This window comes from Amphibalanus amphitrite, unplaced genomic scaffold, assembly GCF_019059575.1.
Source record: "Amphibalanus amphitrite isolate SeventyFive unplaced genomic scaffold, NRLGWU_Aamphi_draft 000367F_arrow, whole genome shotgun sequence".
NCBI classification, from domain to species: domain Eukaryota; kingdom Metazoa; phylum Arthropoda; class Thecostraca; order Balanomorpha; family Balanidae; genus Amphibalanus; species Amphibalanus amphitrite.
In genome coordinates, this window is record NW_024881861.1 from 82,314 (window position 1) to 102,693 (window position 20,380).

A 20,380-nucleotide genomic window follows, 5' to 3' on the forward strand; every position below is an offset into this window, starting at 1 on the left:
CAAGCAGGCCTCGCTGACGTTCAGAAAAGACAGGGCAAGTAGCGCACCAAACTATCCTGAAGTTAAGGCAGCCTGGCATGACACCCGAATACCCTAATCATTGAGGCCACCCTCAATTGAGGTATATAGGGCCTTGAGGCCACCCAACAAACAAACCGATACTACCGACCGTCTCTCCACACGCGCTCTTACCGGGACCGTCGGGCGGCAACTGGGGCTGGCGCCACGCGCGCGGCGGCTTTTATAGCCCCCAATTCAGCCTCGGGTGGGGCAGGTGGCGCGTCCGGCGAGGTCGGCGGCTGCGCGTGCGCCGTCCCTCCCCTCGCGCGCGGTCGGCCCCGCGCGCTTTCAGACAGAGAACAGGCGCGGAGCGGCGGGGCCGTGGGGCCGCGCTGTGCACCAGACAGCACCACACGGCAGACCTGTGACACTACAGACGACACACAGGCCACTGGCTGACACTCGCGTAAGTTTGTCTGGACAATTTTTGTCTAAATTTTGAAAATTCAAAATGCTGACCGTGGCGTTCCATCAGACCTGGCATGAAATTCTGCTCGTTTGCTGCTTGTCTTGATTGTCCCTCTCTGCCACATTTCGTCAGCAGTTTCAACTGTTCTTGCTAGCTGAACTTAACAGTTCAGCCCCGTCCGATTCCTGATCGTCTCAAATCCAAGAAATCTACAGAAACGTCAATTTTCTATCAATAGTGTATTTTTCGGGACTGAACCTGTCGTTCATTAAAACTTTATCTTAAAAAGATTAAATTTCGTAAAAATTCATCGCAAATTTTAATTCATTTTCTTTGATAAATCTTTCATTACTTGCTCCTGTATTGGGGACTTCGGCACATCACCAGCACATGACTGTGACTGCCTCTTTTCCCTCATTACCATCATAATTCTATCCTGATCATTGTCTGCAGTCCTTCGCATGTGAGAAGATGATATTCGTGGCATAGATATGCAATGCATGCAAGAGAGCAATGTATGACGGCTATTGATTCCTATAGCAAGGCATGGAGAAGATGAGGCACCTACTCGTGTATGTCAGACGGCAAGCTGTGTAAACTTTGAAGTTGGAAAGTCCTCGTGAAATGGAGCACAAAGGTAACAAAGAAGTTGAGAAAATACGACCGGGACTGAGAAGGGAACCTACTAAGATGTCAAAGCTATGATGGGCTTTGTGGTGCCTATCGTACAAGCCATGTAATAGTGCATACGACCTAAGTGGACGTATGATGTGGGATATGTTTTGTATACTACCCCGGTGGACGGATATGCGGATCCAGAGAGCTGCCGGTGAATACTGGATGAGCTACCGACACGATTGCTCAACATTGATAGTGTGTTTCTTTCTGTTCAAGCAGTATCCAAGAGAAGCCCGTGAGACGAAGTACCTCACCATATACGAGTAGGTTCACTTCCTCCAGCCTGAAAAAAAAATGGTTGGATTGTCCTTGTATCCCAATCCAAGTCCTACGTACTCAGATGAGTTTCTACGATAACAATTGTGGCAATGCTCACAAGAGTAAACAAGACATCAAAGACGTGACACTGGAAAAGACGGTCAGGAGTGAGATGAAGTTTGGAACTGATGGTTTAGTTGATTGGTGCCATTGTGTGCATGTAGCTAAACTGCAAGTCGTGCTCATTTAATAACAGAATGCATCAAACGAACTTATAGAGCACAAATCAGCACTCAAGGATTTGTAATTACATCGTCCAGTCCTCCCTATCCTTTTTCCTCTCCTTCCACAGTACCTAACATGTCCATTTATTCCACATTTATCTCGGCTGAAAGGCTACAGATTGGGTGAACGCTCTTGTACGCTTAAATAAATAAATAAATAAATATATAAATAAATACATAAATAGATAAATAAATAGCCACATCATTAAACCGCGCTGTTATGGACGTTTTTATCCCCCCCCCCCCGTCATCTTGGCACCCGTTCTCCGTTAGGTTAACTTTCATTCAAAGTCGCGCCTGAGGGAGGGGTGCTCTACAGAGCCCCTCCCGTTTTTCTGCAATATCTTCTAAAACACTGGACGCATCAACACGACACTTGCTGTTCCTTCGGCTGCACCAATTTGACACCCTTTGTCCAAAGGAAAATTTCGAAGCTACCATTGGTCGGCTGGAAATGGCGTCAGAGTGACGTCATGTCGGCCGATTTTGATGCAAAACATTGAGCTACGCCAGTAGCACTCGAGAGCTCCATTTTAAAGCTAGATCCAGTTCATTTGCATGAAAGGACTCAAAATAGACAGGGATATCAAACTGTCATCTAAGATTTCCATAACTTTGAATGTTTTGAAACTTTTTCTTACAAAATCACAATTTAAAAAAAATCATTTTTGTTTTTTTAATTTTCCAAAAAAAACTAAATCTATGGGATAGAAATGATCTACTCAATGAAGTTTTAGCCCGATATCTTAAAAAAATAGCTGGCTTTATGAACTTTGTTGTCAAGATTTCACCATTTTCAATTTTTAAAATCAATTTTTCAGTACGTTTTTGACATTGCACCGCAAAATAAAAGCATCATCGTGTTCCTGAGCTCAAACGGCATCTGATAGACATCTTTTTTTTTGTCTGAAACATTGTAACCTCAAAATCTGACCTTTTGGCCTGATAGTGACCTGAACTCAGCGATTGTCCGCTAATAATGGCCTCAAATGACACAGACGACACTGTTTTCGAAATATATGGCTGAAATGGACCATAAAACATGTGTCACGTGACCGATACATGATATAAAATTTTCGTGACCTAGGATGACCTTGCCTTAACCCTCGCCGGCCGAGGGGGGGGGGGGCGGGTGCCGCCCCCCCATAGGGTTTTTTCGCGATAGCTCCGAACACGCTGGCGATAGAGAGCTGAAACTTGGCATACCTGACCTTTGATCCAAGCCGGTTCTTTTGACACCAACCGCATTTTTGGGTCCGGTCAGGTCACTGACCTATGACGTCATAAGTGAACCTCTGCACGGTCTTCAGATGTCGCAACTTCGCAACGCCCTCACTGCCAGAGGAGATGTCACAGGGAAATGAAACTTGCAGGATCTAGTATCCATTATGAGTCCCACAACTTGTATATCTCGGATTTTTCCTAAAGGTCATATGAGGTCAGGTCATTTTCGTGACCTCACCATTATAAGTCAATGGGGGAAAATTCAAACTGCTATTCTGGCGCCGGGAACGATCTCCAACTATCTCAAGCACACAGAATCGTGATTTGATGCACTCCTTGCAAGGTTAGATGCGTCACCTTTGCAATGTTGACCTTGCGTGACGTCATTTATGACGTCATCAAGGTCATATTAGTTTTTCGTCAATAACTCTTGATCAAATTGAGCTAGCGAGTCGGGAAAGTCACCAATGGACTCAGAAAGACCTGCCAAATCGAATGATATGCGACATGACCTCTTTCGACCAACTTCGTGACCTGGGGGTGCTGACCTGACCTTGACCTGAGGTCAACACCCCAAGTTGACCTGACCCGGACAAAAAGTATATCATTCGACGCGCCTGAGCGAGACGAACACGATGCTGCCAAAATCGGCGCTCTGCGGCCGTTTTTTGTGAAGTTATTCACCAAAAACTGAACCGTACCTTGGGGCACTTGACCTGACCTCAGAGGTCACCGGTTGACCTAGGACCTTAAAATCGGGTACCAATCTCTGCGTCTCGTAACGGCGCACACGCTCGTTTTTTCCGCGACGCGCTAGCTCCACCAGGGGCGAAACGGCGAGGGGGGGGTCGTACCCGCCCCCCCCCCCCTCGGCCGGCGCGTATGTAGAAAACCAATAGGTCCGGCGAGGGTTAACCCGCGCCCTGGTGGGGGGGGGGCTATTTTTTGCCCCCTCCAGACTTTTCGATATATCTCCAGAACCGCTGCGCCGATCGTCACCAAACTTTCAGTACCCTCCTGGACATCAATTTTACACATTGTGACCAAAATTTTTCCAAAGACTATGATAGGTTGGCCGGAAATGACGTCAGAGTGACGTCATGTTCTGCCGTTTTCGACCCAAAAAAGGGTTTCGCGGGAAGAGCTGTCAGGCCTATAGCTTTGCAAATACAGAAAAACGATTAACACATAAAAGCTGTAGAATTGACAGGGCTACAAAACTGCCATCTCAGATTTTTGAAATTTTTGGATTTTGACCCCAAAAATCCAAAAATATATTTTTTGAATATAATAGCCGAAAATTTCAAAAAGTTTTCTTAATTTAAAAAAACGGAACATATGTGATAGTCCTTGCCGCCTTCTATCTACATACAAAATTTGAGATTGATACCTCTTTTTTTGGCGAAGTTATAGCGAAAAAACTGTTCAAAATTGATGACGTCAAATTTTCAAACTCAATTTTTAGCAATTCTAGACCCCGTAGCGCAAAACAAAGACCACCATTAGACTCCGCGTGACGAGCTGCATCGAATCAATACCCATTTTATGCAAAACTATCAACTTTAAAATTTGACCTTTTTTGGCCTGACCTTGACCTGACCTTGACCTGCACTTCACCAGAAAGTGACCTAAGCCGTACCTGATAGTCTTATAATCAACACCATTGAGTTGGAAATGAAAAATTGGTCATAAAACATGCATCGCACAACCTTAATACCTAAAGTTAGGTTCATGTGACCTGACCTGTGACCCTTGGTGACCTGACCTGTGACCTGACCTTGTATTGTCAGTGACCTCTTAATTCTTATAGCAACATATGTACTAGGCAACTGACGCCTTATCGCTGATTCTCCACAAAATGCGTTTTCTTCGGTGTTATAACGCTTTCCCTAGAAGACCCACCCGTGAACGGTGAAACATTTCATCTTTGACCTGACCTGTGACGTCACCGGTGACCCCGAGGTCAATGAAATTTGGTTTCCTTCGACAAATTTGACAGGCCTTTCGAACGCCGTTTGAATTTTGCAGATCCGTCCAGTAGTTTCGGAGATACGAGGGGGGCAAAAAATAGCCCCCCCCCCACCAGGTCGCGTTATAAACAGACCCCACCAGGGCACGGGTTAACCTGAGAAATTTGAAATACAGGCTCAGTACCATCACGGTATCTAGGACATATATCAAGGAGCGCGTTAACTAAAAATGAGCCTGATCGGACTTATTAGCCGGCAGCCAGAGCCTAAATTGTGAACAAGCCAAACTGTCAAACGCTGTTTAAATTTTTGACGATCGGCCGAGTAGTTTCGGAGATAGGAGAGGGGGCACTGTAGAGCCCTCCCCCCCCCCCATCAGCCGCGTTATGGAAAATGCCCCAGTCATGCGCGGGTTATTGCCTATTTAAAACGACAGGCATGACTGCTTTCGGTTCTTTTGAAATTTGGAAATTTAGAAATTGGAATTTGAAAGTGGCACTTGTGAACAAAACTCAAAAGTTCGACTCTGGTGCAAGACTGGTTTCGTGCGCGTCCAGACACTGCAAAATGCACATAAGATATCATTCTGCTCTTGGCCGTCTGGCAACCGGTTAGATGGTGTGAGGGTTACGCAATGCCTGGAACTGGGCTGCACGGTTACCACGTGATTGTTCTAGCTTACCAATGCTATCCTTGAACCTTAGATATGGAAATTGTATGCGTCGAATTTCTGTGAGCTATTCGAATCTGGCCCCTGCTGGCATGGGAGTACTGCATAGTGCATACTGAATAAGTGGAGCGCGTGAGACTCATCTGTCAGAAAATATTATTTTGAATAGCAAAACTTAACGGTTATCGGCTCTTGATACTTGAACTGACTATAAGGAACCCATCAGCAAGCATACTCGAAACTGGTTTTGGGCGAATTCCAAAAGCAGCCTTACCAAAAAAAAAAAAAACATGGTCTCATAAAAAACTAGCTCTACCAAAAACCGTTTCCACTCAAAAACCGGTTTCAATATCAAACCAGCTTCACTCAAAAACCAGCCTCACTCAAAAACCGGCTTTGAATATTGACTTCGAGCTTGGTCAACAGGCTGAGTTTGTTCAAGCTAATTATTTTGCTGATGACTCGATTAACTATTCAGATACCTCTTCATTGTATTTAGTATGATAAGAAATATTATTACCATCATATTTTTGAGAAATGAAAAAATGAAATATCCTTAATTCGGCTGCCTTTACTTTTCGCTTTATTTTCGCTAGTCGAGAAGCGTGGATATGGATTTGAGGAGGGGGCGTTATTTACGTGTAGCGCCTCTATACCAGCCATCCTCAGGCCTGTGCCTCTCAAGATTACTTTACGTGCCACTGGCGGCCTAGATTGTCGACTTTCGCTGTGCACCGGTCTAGCTGTCACCGATGGCGCTGGCAGCTGGGGTTGGTGGCTGTTCGGCGCCCAGCCCTCGGGCCGCCACTTGGACCTCCGCCAACAGGCCAACGCCCGGGGGCGGTCAACGGCCGAGAGAGAGGAACTGGCCGACCGACTGAAACGACCATCTCGAATGGATTGTAGAGTAATGGTGTGGTGCTCCAGCGAGAAACATGGGCTTTGAATGGATACGTTTTCGAAGAATATAATGATGTTTTTATTCTATAAAAGCCGGTATGACGCCATAAGTTTTGTATAGGTATAGGTAGGTACTATAGGTATGTTTTAAGGTAAATACATTTTGAAAAGTAGTGAATGTTCGCGCATAGAGCAACAATATATTATTTCGATTGAACAGTTAAAGCTTATCACCAACTCGAATACTGTGACTGACGGATGACGATAGCTCGGGCAAAACTGGTTAGGTAATCGAAAGCATAAGGTAGAGGAGAAAAAAAAAACTTCCAAATCTGTAGACGAGAGAAGAAATGTTAAACAATTCAACAGTGGATGGGGTAAAAAGGATAACAGAGGGTGAGAGGAAAAGGGAAATGAAACGAAGAAAGTGAGATAAAAAGAAGAGAAATGGATTTAGAATCAAGCGAGAAGATGGGAAGGAGTAAATAATAGTAGACCGTGCGGCTTAGGAAGAGTGCGGGATAAGGATACGAAAAAATGAGCGCTAAATGCCATTTCTTTCGAAGGAGTTAAGTTGCGATTAGAGATGCCCAGAATTGTAAAAAGAAGAGAGACATTGACCTGAAAGTATGGGAGAATGCGGGAAAGGTGTTACGGGAGCAACTGAGAAAGAGCTAAAAAGGAAGACTAGAAGGAGATGTAATGAAAGAAAGAACAGTACCGAACCGAACAGAACAGAACAACAGGTACAGGGAAAGACAAGGAGGGATGAGGAGAGATAGAGTAGGAGTAAGAAAGAGGGGAATAGGAGTTGATGTGATAGGGCTGATTGAAGACTGTGTATGGGGAAGATGCACCGGTACGAACAATGAACACCCTCTAATCTCTATGTATCCTCATCCTCGTCCTCATCCTCTCTCTGATCTTCATCCTCCGAACAAGATAGATACGCTCTCTGATCCTATGATTCACAATTTAGTCTATCTTATCAACTTAAAAGCTCACCTTAGGTAGGATCAAAAGATCAAATGTTGAGGACGACTTATATCTGTTCGTTCGTCTTCAAATCCCTCTCCCGCCTCTTTATCGGTGGTGGGATCAAGTGTCCATCGCACAGATGTTACACAGTCACCGACACACGTGGGCCAAAGATCGTCAGTCATCGTCGTATATAAATTGCACAAGAATACAAACAAAACACTTGAACAGTTGCATCAGACAGGAAACTTTCCCATCGACTGAATGACTTGTCAATTACCTTTATCAAACATTTATCAGCAAGAGACGCACGAATGCTTTACCAAGCATGAGATGATCTTTATCAAGCATAATAGTCGTCTACCCACTTGGACTCGTTTAATTTCGTCTGACCATACTTAGGTATGTTTATTGCCGGCAAGGCGAAGAACGCGACGTTATGTGATGACATGCAAATGCATTTAAATTTCAAATCTTTCTTATTGAACAGCTGCACAAATGAGAAAGCCCATGCTCTCAAAGCAGTGTGAAATGCCTCATTTCACCCATGTCCTGTTCATTGAATGATGGTGAGAGTCACTGAGATGCTTATTAAGCATTACCAAGCACATTTCGATCGTCTAAATTTATCGAAGTGTGAGATTTGTATCCTAATCAGTCCCTTTTTACTGCTCCTTTTCCATTGAAGCTAGATAACCTGACTCAATCCCACTCGGCCTCTCAGTCTCCTAGTCCCGCTGCTCGCCGTCCTATCGGTCTCCATCGGTAGACCATCTGGTCCGTCTCTGACGCCGCCCGTGGTCCTCATGGTATAGGAGCTGGCAGGAGCGTCTGACGGGCGTCCCCAGGAGCGCGCCTGGCCGGCGCTCCCGTCACCATGATCGTCAGCGCTCCCAGCGAGACAGAGCCGGCCGCAGCGGCCGCCGGCAGCCCGGCGCCGGGCGGCTCGGCCGGCCGCCGCGACAGCGAGGAACCGGCGCCCCTGAGCGCTCCGCGCACCAAGGGGCTGCTCAGCTGCTCCTCGTGCGACCTGGAGCTGCTGCACGGAGAGCACACGCCACGGCTGCTGCCCGGCTGTCTGCACACAGTGTGTGGCAGCTGCGCCGGCAATCTCAGCAGCAACCCTGGTGAGTGGCGACGAACAGAAGATCGTCTCGGCTCCGGCCCGTGTTGGCGGACTGACCCAGCGCTGGAAGGGGCGGGAGGGGACAGGGGTGTGGTGTCTAGAATATGATGTTCAATAGCGGTGTCAGCTGCACATTGCGACGGGTGGTTTGACTGTGATGACATTGTGGATTTGGGCCTTGTTTGTGGCTTCATATTATTTCTTTGCTCGACTGTGTGTGCTTGTTAGCAACTGTATGCTCATTGTTATTATGGACTCTCTTTGAAGAACAAGCGAACCAATCCATGTATGTACCTATCCCATATTAGCATCGTGTAAGGATTTCTAGTTTTAGAGCGCCCGAGGTCATGGGTGTAAAGATAAGCTTTGATTTAAGTTCGTTGAAGATAAAGAAAAGACCGTCACTACAACCCTGCGCGCGACGGTGGATAGCTGCCGTGCCCGGAATACTTTGTTACGGGGGTGAAGTTTTCTGGATGCTGTATTACCAGAGCTGTGTACTGCTATCAAATCCTGCATCACGTTTAGTGTTCATTTTACCACCAGTTAGCTGCGCTTCATGGTGAAATCGATGTAAATTTATAGGGCGTAGTTGTGCTGAAAGGTTTTCGGTAGAGCAACAAATATTTTTATGAAAATGTTTTTTTTTTTGTACCACCGAAACCCTCAAAGTGCAACCATGTCTTTACATAATCAACATCTAAGACGTAACAAGACAGTCGGCTTTCTTGCAACGTTTACCTGTGTACCGTCCTTGCGGCTGACTATTGGCGGATCCGTGAAAGTAGTTTGAGAGCTGCGGGGGCGGAGTACTCCTCTAAAAGGTGCTCCATTAATTATAAACTCCTCGGACTTCACCTGTTACGCCTTGCTGTGCGTTTTTTTTTTAACCCACGTCCCGCTAGGCTATTCAGCCATACGCGCCTTGCTGGAGGGGGGGGGGGCGATTCTGCCCTCTTCCCTCCTGTCTACCTTCCGAACCGATACTCGTAGAAAGACTGAAATAACGGCAATCGAAAGCTCTCGACAAGAGGAAACCTTTTTTTGGAACCTTTTTTGCCTAAGTAGTTAGATCAGAGGTCAGGTCAGGTCAAGGGTACAAAGTGCAAGTTTCTACATTTTCGGTTTTGGAGCACAGTTGGCGAATAATGGACTGATGTTGATTTATTGATTTTCCCGTCAGTTTTTTTCTTTAGAATTTTGGGCCAAAATCCCTACTTTTCAAAAATCCCATATTTTCATTCAAAAGACAAAGCGAACTTACGCATAAAGTATTTTGTTACATCTTGATTCCTTAAAAAGGAAAAACTGATATGTTAAAGGCGTTTGAATTTTTACAGTTTCGATGCGAAAATGGCGTGACATGACGTCTATTAACCCTCGCCCCGTTGGGGGGCCAATTTGGCCCCCCTGTGGTTTTTCCCGAATAGCAAGAAAACGGCGGCGCGCAGTGCCGCCAAATTTTCAGTGCCTTCCCGGGCATCAATTTGACACCTTCACACCAAATTTCAAGTCTTAGGTCACCTTAGGTCAGGAGTTATTGAGGTCAAACTGAGGTCATGTTCGAGCAAAAATGAGCAAAAAAACATGCAATCTTGAAACGCTCACCAAATCTACAGTTACCAAGCAATTTCAAAGTTCTTTATATGGTCTAGTAGACAAGAAGCGGCGCTACAAAATTGCTATCTCGGATTTTCAAAATTTTGGGTTTTTGACCCCTAAAAATTCAAAAAATTGATTTTTTTTTTGAAAAACTTAAAAAAATCCAAAATAATTCCGAATTTCGAAAAACCCGTAATATATGTGATAGTCCCTGCGCTCTTCACATATCAAATTTCAGATTGATATCTCGTTTTTTGGCCAAGTTATAGCGAAAAAACTGTTCAAAAATGATGACGTCAAATTTTTTAACTCAGTTTTTAGCGATTCTAGAACATGTAGGGCAAAACAAAGACCACCATTGAACTCCCCGTGACGAGCTGCATCGAATCGATGCCCATTTTGTGCAAAAATATCAACTTTGAAATTTGACCTAATTTGACTTGACCTTGACCTGACCTTGGCCAAAATGTGACCTAAGCTGACCCCAAAGGCTGCCTGACCCACATAATCGCATTTGGCATGTAAAATGGACCATAAAACATATATTACACGACACTTTCGTATTGTGACCCCCCAGTGACTTGACCTCTGTGACCTGACCTGGTATCAGTGACCTCAAATAGCAAAATATGTGTTTGAAGAACATTTCCCCATCGATGATTTTCAATGAAATGCATTTACTCGATTTTACAACGCATTTCTTGAAATGCCTGTAAACGGTGAAAATTCGACCTTTGACCTGACCTGTGACGTCATCGGTTTGACCTAGGTCAATAAAATTGGGTCACAAGGTAGTTCCCTGATAGGGCTATCCAACACCGTTTGCCGCTTGTCGCTAGGTTGCGTGGTTCTCGAGATCTTAGGGGGGGGGGGGCAAATTGCCCCCCCCCCCCCCAACAGGGCGCGTTGCTCGGCAGAGCCCAACGGGGCGCGGGTTAAACGTCATTTTCCTACAACTTTTTCGAAAGGATTTCGCTCAGATTTTCAGGGTACGTACATGTCAAATTGATGTATGAATTGATAAGGTACTGTAAGTTAACCGTCGCTGGCTCTAAGCGCTTAGAAGCTATTGGCGAAATCTAGAGGTCAGGTTCTGCCCCCCCCCCTCCCCCCCCAGCAGGTCGCGGAAGTAGTCGTATGCAATGCAAGGAAAAGGCAGAATTTCATCAGTTTTGAGTTTTGACCACTGTGGGAGGAGTTGATGCCCCAAACGCCTCACTTGGGTCGGCCAGTGCGGCTGTCGAGGCTCAACGTGTATAACTGCATATAGGACGTTGTCCCCAGCGTAACCTGCCAATGTTGCAACATCCGTTGTTGCAATGTGGGCTGCTCGAGTGTCGGGCCGTGTCCCGCTTATCGCGCTTCGGTAGTTCTAAACCAGTTTTGAGAAGCGTTATGTAAGGAATCCAAATTAATTGGAAGCGGTCCGTTTCCAAAATAACCAAATAATGTGGGTCGTTTATGTCCAAATTTGACGTTTCCCGTTCAAATAGAGGCAGACAATTTTCACTCGATTAAACCGCCCTTATGAGTAAAAAAGCGTTTAAGATCTGAGATAGGCTACGACATTTCTAAATTATAGAGGCAACAGGATTTCAAAGCTCGAGTAGGTAGAATAGTGGAAAACAGCTGCGACTATAATAGATTAAATCAAATCGAAAGAGTTAGGAATTCCGACTCGTTTGATTTACCTATGTCATTCGCGCTTTCTCAGTATTTTATTATTGTTTATTGGTTATTCCGCTATAGGTACATATGAGTGTGTTAGCTACAATATGATCAGGATACTCCAGTTGTAGAGCTGCTTCAAATAGCCCGACATGTGCAACTACAGTTGCTCGAGTAATGCAGTTAGGCTCAGGAACATGTCATGCAGTCAGTTTGTCGATTTGCTCAGTACCCACATCGCAGTAAAGGTTTTCAATGATTATCATATAGTTAACCCTATAGTAAAGTACAGACCAATGAGATAGTCGTAACATATTTAAAACAACTTTATTGGCCTTTTTCCATGAAAATGTAGAAGGACAAAAGATCGATGCACACCTATATTTTAGAGATCCGTTATCTACCATCTCGACGTAAAAAGTCGCCGATATGTACGGTTATATGAATGCTCTTATGGACGCATCTAGCAAAAAAGAGGTCAATTTCACTGCAACTCATAATATCTTCTGCAATCAACACGCAATAGTTATCTTCTGCCTAAATTTTTCTTGGTCTGCGCTCGTCCTTCCTGCAGTGCACACCGAGCTGACCGCCGAGCTTCACTCCCCTCTCCCGCCGCCAGACGGGTTCCAGTGCCGCCTGTGTATGACCAAGTCAGCCGAGGTGCTCGATCATCCCCTGGTGGAAGAGCTGCTGCAACGGGAGCACGTGCAACAGTGCAGCCGGCTGTGCGGCCAGTGCGGAGAGCGGGGCCGAGAGGCGATCGCTGCCGGCGCATGTGCAGAATGTTGCACAGAGCTCTGTCAGGATTGTATTGAGGTGAGTGGTACGGAGAGTGAGGGGACCTGTTAGTGAGATGTATCGGGGTACAGGTTGGACGGATCCCCCAGCCGACTACTAAGCGTGAGGGGGACGTACTGAAAGGGATGGATGGAATGGACCCGTTGCCTGACTGTATGCTTAGGGTAAGTGGGGGCGGAGTGCGGACTCCAATCTCCAATGTCCGTTTCTAGGCAGGTGGAGACCTGTCCTAATATCAGAGTTGGTCCCCCACCTATCCGTGCTTCTATCCTCAGGATACTGAAATCCTTCTCCTCCACGCCACAACCCCCTTCCGGGCTGGACAGGCAACTTTATCTCCTGCGGGCTGCTCCCTTGGGGCGGCACCGCTGCTCCCGAGGGAGCTGCACCCCGTAGCCGGGTGCAGAGAGTGCTTGGGGGGCTGGTCGGCCTGTCCTATGGACGGGCTCAGCCCCGGCGACTCTCTAGGGTGCCTGCCCAGACCAATGTCTCTACCTAATTCCTATCATCCTTCCGGCTCTGCAATGGTCTTGTCGACCGAAAGGGCCTAACCCAACAAAACAAACAAACAAATCAGAGTTGGTCGTATATTAAATGTGGACAGGGCGGAGAATGTGGCGCGCCCGAACCGCTGCACTGTTTGATTGTACTCTAGCGAGTGGGTATGTCATTCTGGGTGTGGCTGTCCCAGCTGAGACTGACCAGATGCACCGCTGCTGCCGACGGGACCGTATAAGGCTGTAGCTAAGCGAGAGACCGGGCTACGTCACAGGGACCGGACGTGCCGACGGGAGGGCAGACCATGTGACCGATCAGACACCCTACTACCCCTCCCCATCCCCCTCGCCCCGCGCCGGCCGGCCGGCCGGGTCAGAGCTCTGTTCACCACGGACCATCTGATTTACTGCGTAGCTCGAGCGTGCAACTGCTCAGCTCCTGCCACCCGAGCGAGGGCAGATGGAATTTGAACCTAAATAATCGGAGCTATGCGCACAGTCAATGGCGGATCGAAGGTGGGGATGGAAGGCATATGGGCCATTGGCTCCTCCAGTAGCATCCGAAACTGACGAAATTTTGATCTTTTCCTCGCTTAGAAAGAAAACCAAACAACTTTTTAGGAAGAAGTTTTTGTCAATTTATCTCGACTGTTTTTGTCTTTTTTGTCCACCTGTTCTTGTCTATCCTTTTAGCGCGATCAGTTCGCGTATCACTTTTGTTTACATCAGTGCCCATTTCCAGACCACTGAATAGTTCATTGTTATATAAGCATTTTGCACGCGCGTCGGCATGATGTCACGGGTGGCAGTTCCAGCGGGCGATCGCGACGATACGAATGAACTTTTTCGGCACGCATAGCTGCGTTTGTCTAGGAGCCTAGCAAGTTTTATCAAATGAAGTGATCAATTGATCATGTCCTCATATCATTTTGATACGATCAGCCAGTTATGAGAAGTAATGAGACACCTGACCCCTGTTCTTCATCGTTCCCCGATTCAAATATGAGAGCCTGCGCGCCTCTGGGAAGGTGCCTTTGGACCGACCCGGGCCATGACAAACACTATCCTATTCGGTCACCACGGGGGTCGTCTCACTCTCGACCGTAGGCCGTTGCCCTCCGTCCTTCCTCTGACATCTCGCCCCACTTATCTCGCACTCTGCCCCTCCCCAGTCCCCACCCGGTCCTTTACCGACCGCGACCGCCCGACCGACCGACCGCCCGACCGGCCGACCGCGTCCGACCGTCCGACCGTCCGACCGTTTTTCGCCGCCGCTCAGCCACCGCCCCGGGCTAGGAGCGCATAGCAGGACAGCTGACTGGACCCAAACGGCCGCGCGGCGGAAGGAAGCGTCGCCATCCCTCCCCTCCCCTCCCCTCCCCGGGCTACCTCCTCCCCTCTGCGGGCGGGGCAGGACAGGAAGTCTCCGAGGACACCTGTACCCGATGACCGGTGTGTAATGTGTATCGCCGAGTCGGTGACACGATCATTGTGTCGGTCAAAGGGCGGGACAGATCTCGCGTTGCGTCTTTGTTCGTTTATCTTGCTCGATCTCGGGTTGGGTGGATGATAATACCGGATCAACTTCTCAGCACGGGACGAGATCTCGGGCTGAGGCTTACCGCTGTCACAGGAACAGACCTGCACCCGATGCATTACGGTGTAGGTAGTGACGCCCGCCTGACAGTGCAATTGTAGGAACTATTTCAGATAATTGTGCACCATTAATTGCTTTCGTAGCTCCCCTTTATCTAAACGCATTACTCGTAATTGTAACAGAAGTGATGACAAAAGTACTCCCAAGAACACATATGCCAAGCGTCAATTCTCTGATATTACTTTGTGATTACTACTTCGTTTGTTTTATTCACAGGCACATAATCAAACAAAGCTCACGTGGGACCACTCAATAACGGCCTACAATGACGACTCGGCGCACCAGCGATGTCCTGAACACCGCAAAGTGAGTGAACAGTTAATGGGTCGGGGACAGACAGGTTTTTGCGTCAGGCTTGGCTCTGTCAAGGGCGACTGTCTGCGTCTGGCTATTTTCGGAGCAGGGCCAGATGGAAGCCAGCAGCGAGACGGCGGTGCGGGACGGAAAACGTGCTTGACCAAAGAAAGCATAAACGGTGTAAAAAAAATAAATGTAGTTCAGATAAGATCATGTAAATTGTAAGTGTAGCTTATTTTATGACAATTAAATCAACAATTTCCAATCACCTATTTTTATAGCAAACAGAAAATAATCAAATTATTGTTCCTGTTTTTTTTCGTCAGAAAGTTACAAAGTAGGCGTGATTGCTTTATCTTTGTTATAAGATTAAATAAAAATAAGAACAAATTAAATTGCAACTTACTTAGGGTCTTCCGATTTTCCCGGAAGGGGAGGACCAACAGTTGTTCTCCCCACCACACCGGCTACCGTTCCCCGAAAACCAATTACCAACGCCCCACCCCTCACTGACTCGTCACCTCTCTGACTCCCTGACTCACCACCTCACTGACTCCCTGACTCACCACCCTTCCACCGACAGGCGTACGACAACTACTGTGATACATGTCAAACGGTGGGCTGTGGCGACTGCATCCTCTCCTCTCACCGATCTCACAAGTCGTCCACTCTCGAACACAAGCAGGCAGAGGTCAAGGCGCAGCTCACCAATCGCCTCGATCGCACCAGGTGAGCCACCTTTGAATTGTACTATTTATAGAGCATATAATTTACATACGAATGTGTCTTATTTGAGACACCTATTCGGCTGGGTGATTATCCTTATTCCCATGCATACTGCATGAGGTCTCGCTTATGCGTGGGTTACTTTCTCTGCGAGGCGATTATTGGATGTGAAAGTTTCGTAATCGCTCTGTGCTAGCCAGCTCATCGCTCATCTCAGTGCGTGTTTACAGCGACTCAGACTCAGACTCATACTCAGTCTCGGACTCAGTCAGCGACAGAAACCTTTGGTGTTTTCTGTCGTTGAGCCATGAAGTGGCTCAAATCGGTCAGAGGTTGAAGCCATGTCCTCACACCAATAACCATAACTGTACCACGGCTTTGCGCTGGGGTGGGTTTTGTTACCCCGCGTCCGACGGCCGTTGGAGGCGATAAAACTGTTACCTCACAACAGCCGGAAAGGCAGGTGCCTTCTGTTGGCACAATGTGATAGCGAGCAGGTGCCGTTAGCAAATGTGTGTGCTGGATTAGGGGTAGCTGATGCTCGCCAGTGTAGATAGGTGGGGAGGGGGGAGAGGGAGGGGAGAGAGAGAGAGAGAGAGAGAGAGAGAGAGAGAGAGAGAGAGAGAGAGAGAGAGAGAGAGAGAGAGAGAGAGAGAGAGAGAGAGAGAGCGTGCTCAAGCTGGAGGTCAGCTCAGATGAATGCCTCGCTGACCGAGACAAACAAGGGACAAAAAGTGCGCCGGGTACGACTGGTTACCGAGGTCGAACAAAATAACGTGGCTCTCCTGTCAAGAGTGTCTGAGTGAGAGAGGCTAGACGGTGGACAAAACAGGTCGACCTAGAACACGGCTGCAATTTTAGAGGAAATAGGACAAGGTGAGGCAAACAAACTATGAGTATCGCTAGGGTAGCGGAGCAGCGATTGATTACCCGTTAAATTGGGTGACAAGGTGTCTACTGTCTATTTCATCAAATTGGGAATGGCGTTTGATAGTGTCTGATTCGGCAAACCAAGATTTGGACAAGATCGCATTGGTATATATGAAGCTCTTTCTGAAATTTAAAAACACGATAGATTGGTCATTTGGACGGGAAATATGCAAAGCTGTACAGACACTGAAAACGATCGTGAATTTGGCGCGGTGTTCTGCGGGTGCAGGGCCGTCATTGACCCCATTCGGTGTCGAAATAGGAGCCTGGCCGGTCGGACCGGGACGGTCCAGCCGTACCGATGTTCCTGTGTCGCTATGGGCGGCGGAGCGCGTTGGACAGCCCTCGGCAGCGGACGGCAGCTCCCCTCACGACACCCCTCCTCAGCCCCTCAGAGGTCTCCCACGGTATACCCTCCCCAGCCCTCAGAGGTCTCCCAAGACACCCTCCTCAGCCCCTCGCGGCACCCCTCCCCAGCGTCTGGTGGTGGTAGGACGGTGATTATCGTAATTCAACCTCCACGTCATGGCTTCGGTCGACCCCAGGCGGCGCACGGTTATGAAACACCCCGAAAGCCTGTTTGTACAAAAGTGAAGGTCATGGGCACAGGCCGGGTCCAGACGGACACAAGGTCAGCCGACTGAACGGGTTGTCAGAGGGGAAGGTGACGACTGATGAGGCTGGAAGGATGTGGGAGCTGCTGGGAAGCTGAATGCTACCGTTTTTAACGAGTATTTTGGAAGCGCTATAAATGGAGTACGTAATCGTATATTTTTCAACCCTAGCTTTCTGCTAGACTTCAGACTAGCCTTGACAGTGCCAGGGCTGCCCACTAAAATTTCGCACTGCACGTCCCACCGGCCGCGTTCCACGTCTGAATCGATACGAGGACTGCCGGTGGCGGCAACGAACAAAGCCCGTGTGTCGCGACTCTAGCGCCGGCTTCCCCCGGGAGTCTGCCTGCTTCCGGTCCGCTCCCCACCCCATTCCTCTTTTTGGTCACGCAAGCCTCATTATTACGAGTGCAGACGTTCAGTAATAGCGAGCTTTTTGTGTTGCATTCGTCATCAGAGGCTGCACGACCCGGCCACCTGCACCGAACATCTGCCGGGCGCCGGCCACTGGCCGACGCCCAATGTCATTCGCTTTGTGTATGTTTTAATGACAAAGAATGCCTCATTATATGATCGTGTAGCTTTTCTTGTTGATCAGCAGCACAAAACTGTTCAGCGGCAGAAGGAAGGGTGGGAACTGGGAATGGATTGGCGCCAGACAGTCGCGACGTATTGAACTTGTTTGCTGTGCAGCTGCAGCTGCTGCTGTCACTAGTCCATCACATCGATTACCTATGCACGATAAAACATCGACGCTGAATGCTTTTTCTGCGCTGAACTGAACTGATTTCATTTCGATTTTTACAATTTTCGGCCATAATTTATTACGGCATTATACCTTGCATAATGCATAGTGCACACCTACTGCTAAACCGTTCATATCATATCACCGATCTAAGGGACATTTTATCGTATCAGCGAACGTTGAAATGAAACTCGCTCTGGCATCAATTAGCATTACAATAAGCTAGGCTCCGAGTTATCTGGTATCCATTATCTTCGGTACGCTCGACGCCGCGCTGGTGAAATGGCTGCTGTATCTCTCGCATCTTCCCTCCTCCCCCTATCTGCCGGTCCGGCCGCCATTCGTGTCACTTTTTCGGCTCACCCGGAGCGGAGAGGCGGTCGCGCCCGCCCGCCCGCCCGCCCGCTCGCTGTGGCAGTGACTGGTGGGGTAGGTCAGTCGACTCGGCGGGATGGCCCGTACCGTTAACGTTCGTGGAATGCGAGGAGGCAGCGGCGGCGGCGGCGGCGGCGGCGGCTGCCTCTGACAGGCGCAGAGGCGCTGTCTCCCATAGTGTGTGTCCGTTTGGCCAGATTGGGGGCGGTGACCTTGGAAGACACGTAGGACGAAAATAGATGTAACAGTACTTGATCGTCATCAGAACAACAGGAGAGCTAGTGCAGTGTAGCGCTGGGGACTCCCCTGCTCCTCCTTTGGCTTCGCTTTCCGTGTTGGTTTTGTTTTACTCGTAACTCGTAAGCCCAGCTGAAAGTTTTTAATCACTATTGCGTGCAATCTGTTTGGCATAGCATGTAGCCATAGGCGGCGGAACGGGGAGGGCACCGGGGCACCGTGCCCCCCTTTGATTTGGGCATTTCAAAATTGGCCATATGGGCGTTGCATGGAAAGAATGGGACCAAAAGTCGGCAGTGTCCCCCTCCCCTTTTAATTGAAGGTGTTCCGCCGCTACTGCATGTAGCTCGGGTTTACATATAGGTAATAGCCATACAAAGTTGGTAAGGCATATACCTATACATGACGCGCGTTATTTTGTAAATGATCATTCGACCTCGATTGTCCGGAGAGATGTCATTTCAAACCATCTTCGTAGGTTTGTGTCGCACCTGAGGCATACATAAGGCTGTAACTGTGTTACCGGGATGGTGATCGTCAGTTGCGGTAGGCCGTTAGATGCCTTGTGCCAAGATAACGGCCTCGTGGGCTCGACCAGGACTTTTTGTTCTGTAACCACACCATACGGGTGATACGGGACCGGCCTTAAAGAGGCGCAATAACTGGGTCAGCTTGCGCTGGAGCCGCTGTGAGTCCTCGTTTTTGTGTGTTTTTTTCTTCAAAATTTGTTCGTTTACTTACCAGTCCACCCAGCACCCACTGCGTGCAGGCCGACCAAATCAATACGAGGGGCGGACGGCACAAAAACTATAACCGTACTAAAATGCGAGAGTAAGCAAAAACCGCGCGATCGGGGCGCCTCAGTCACGTGCCCAATCCACTCCCCTCCGTTTCCATTTTCATCACGCTAACATCAGTCTGTTACTGCAGCCGTTCTGTTCACCAATCACGTTGTTTCTCGTGTCACCTGCCAGCCAACTGTGGTGTTCCCCGTTTAGGCCACCGCCCGTCCGAGGGCCGGCCAACGCCCAGATAAAATCGAATCCATATAACGATTAGACTACTGACGTTCCTTTCGTGGCCAATGTGTGAGGCCCGACTGTGTAGTGTGTAGAATGGGGCCAGCTGTGGCCAGCAACAGACACGGCGCGGTCAGCGACTGCCAGGTAGGACACGAGAATAGGACTGGTGTCGTCATGGGAATCTGACCCGGATTTGACCCACTGAACGCTAAACGTCGGCCGGGAGCGCCCGAGGGCTAACGAGCTGTGGATGTGGCGCGGGACAGGTGTTCGGCGTGAGTTTCCCAAATTTAGATGGGAAGGTGGATTTCCACATTTAAAGGGTAATTGAGCCTGTTTGATTGAAAGTCTCACTAAAAGCTTTTTCCGTAAAAGCGAAATAGCATGTGTGTATACAGTTCTAGCTCTAAGAATTATGTAGGTACCTACACACTAGAGATGTCAATCGGATACCAACTTTTTGGTATACCGATACCAAACCGATACCAACTTGGTATTTGGTATTTCAAGGCGAACGCATTTGGTATTTTGTTGGTTTTATGAATCCTCTCTTATGTAAAAGAGGCCGAGAATTTGGTAAAAAGTTGGTATTTCCCTCATATTAACAAGTCGGTTCGGTTGCGGTATTTTTCCATGGATAGGTATTGTTGGT

At 48.1% G+C, this 20,380-nt stretch overlaps 1 protein-coding gene across 1 annotated transcript in view; it reads left to right on the top strand.

The window, feature by feature from the left end:
* Window positions 1-342: 342 nt before the first annotated feature.
* Window positions 343-20,380, top strand: part of LOC122389665 (mucin-19-like) — a 39,031-nt gene continuing 18,993 nt past the window's right edge. The window contains exons 1-5 of the mRNA XM_043381895.1: window positions 343-466; window positions 8,247-8,558; window positions 12,450-12,646; window positions 14,999-15,088; window positions 15,663-15,808. Coding sequence (XP_043237830.1) covers window positions 8,309-8,558; window positions 12,450-12,646; window positions 14,999-15,088; window positions 15,663-15,808 — 683 coding nt within the window. The 5' untranslated portion in view covers window positions 343-466; window positions 8,247-8,308. The remainder of the gene's footprint in view (window positions 467-8,246; window positions 8,559-12,449; window positions 12,647-14,998; window positions 15,089-15,662; window positions 15,809-20,380) is intronic.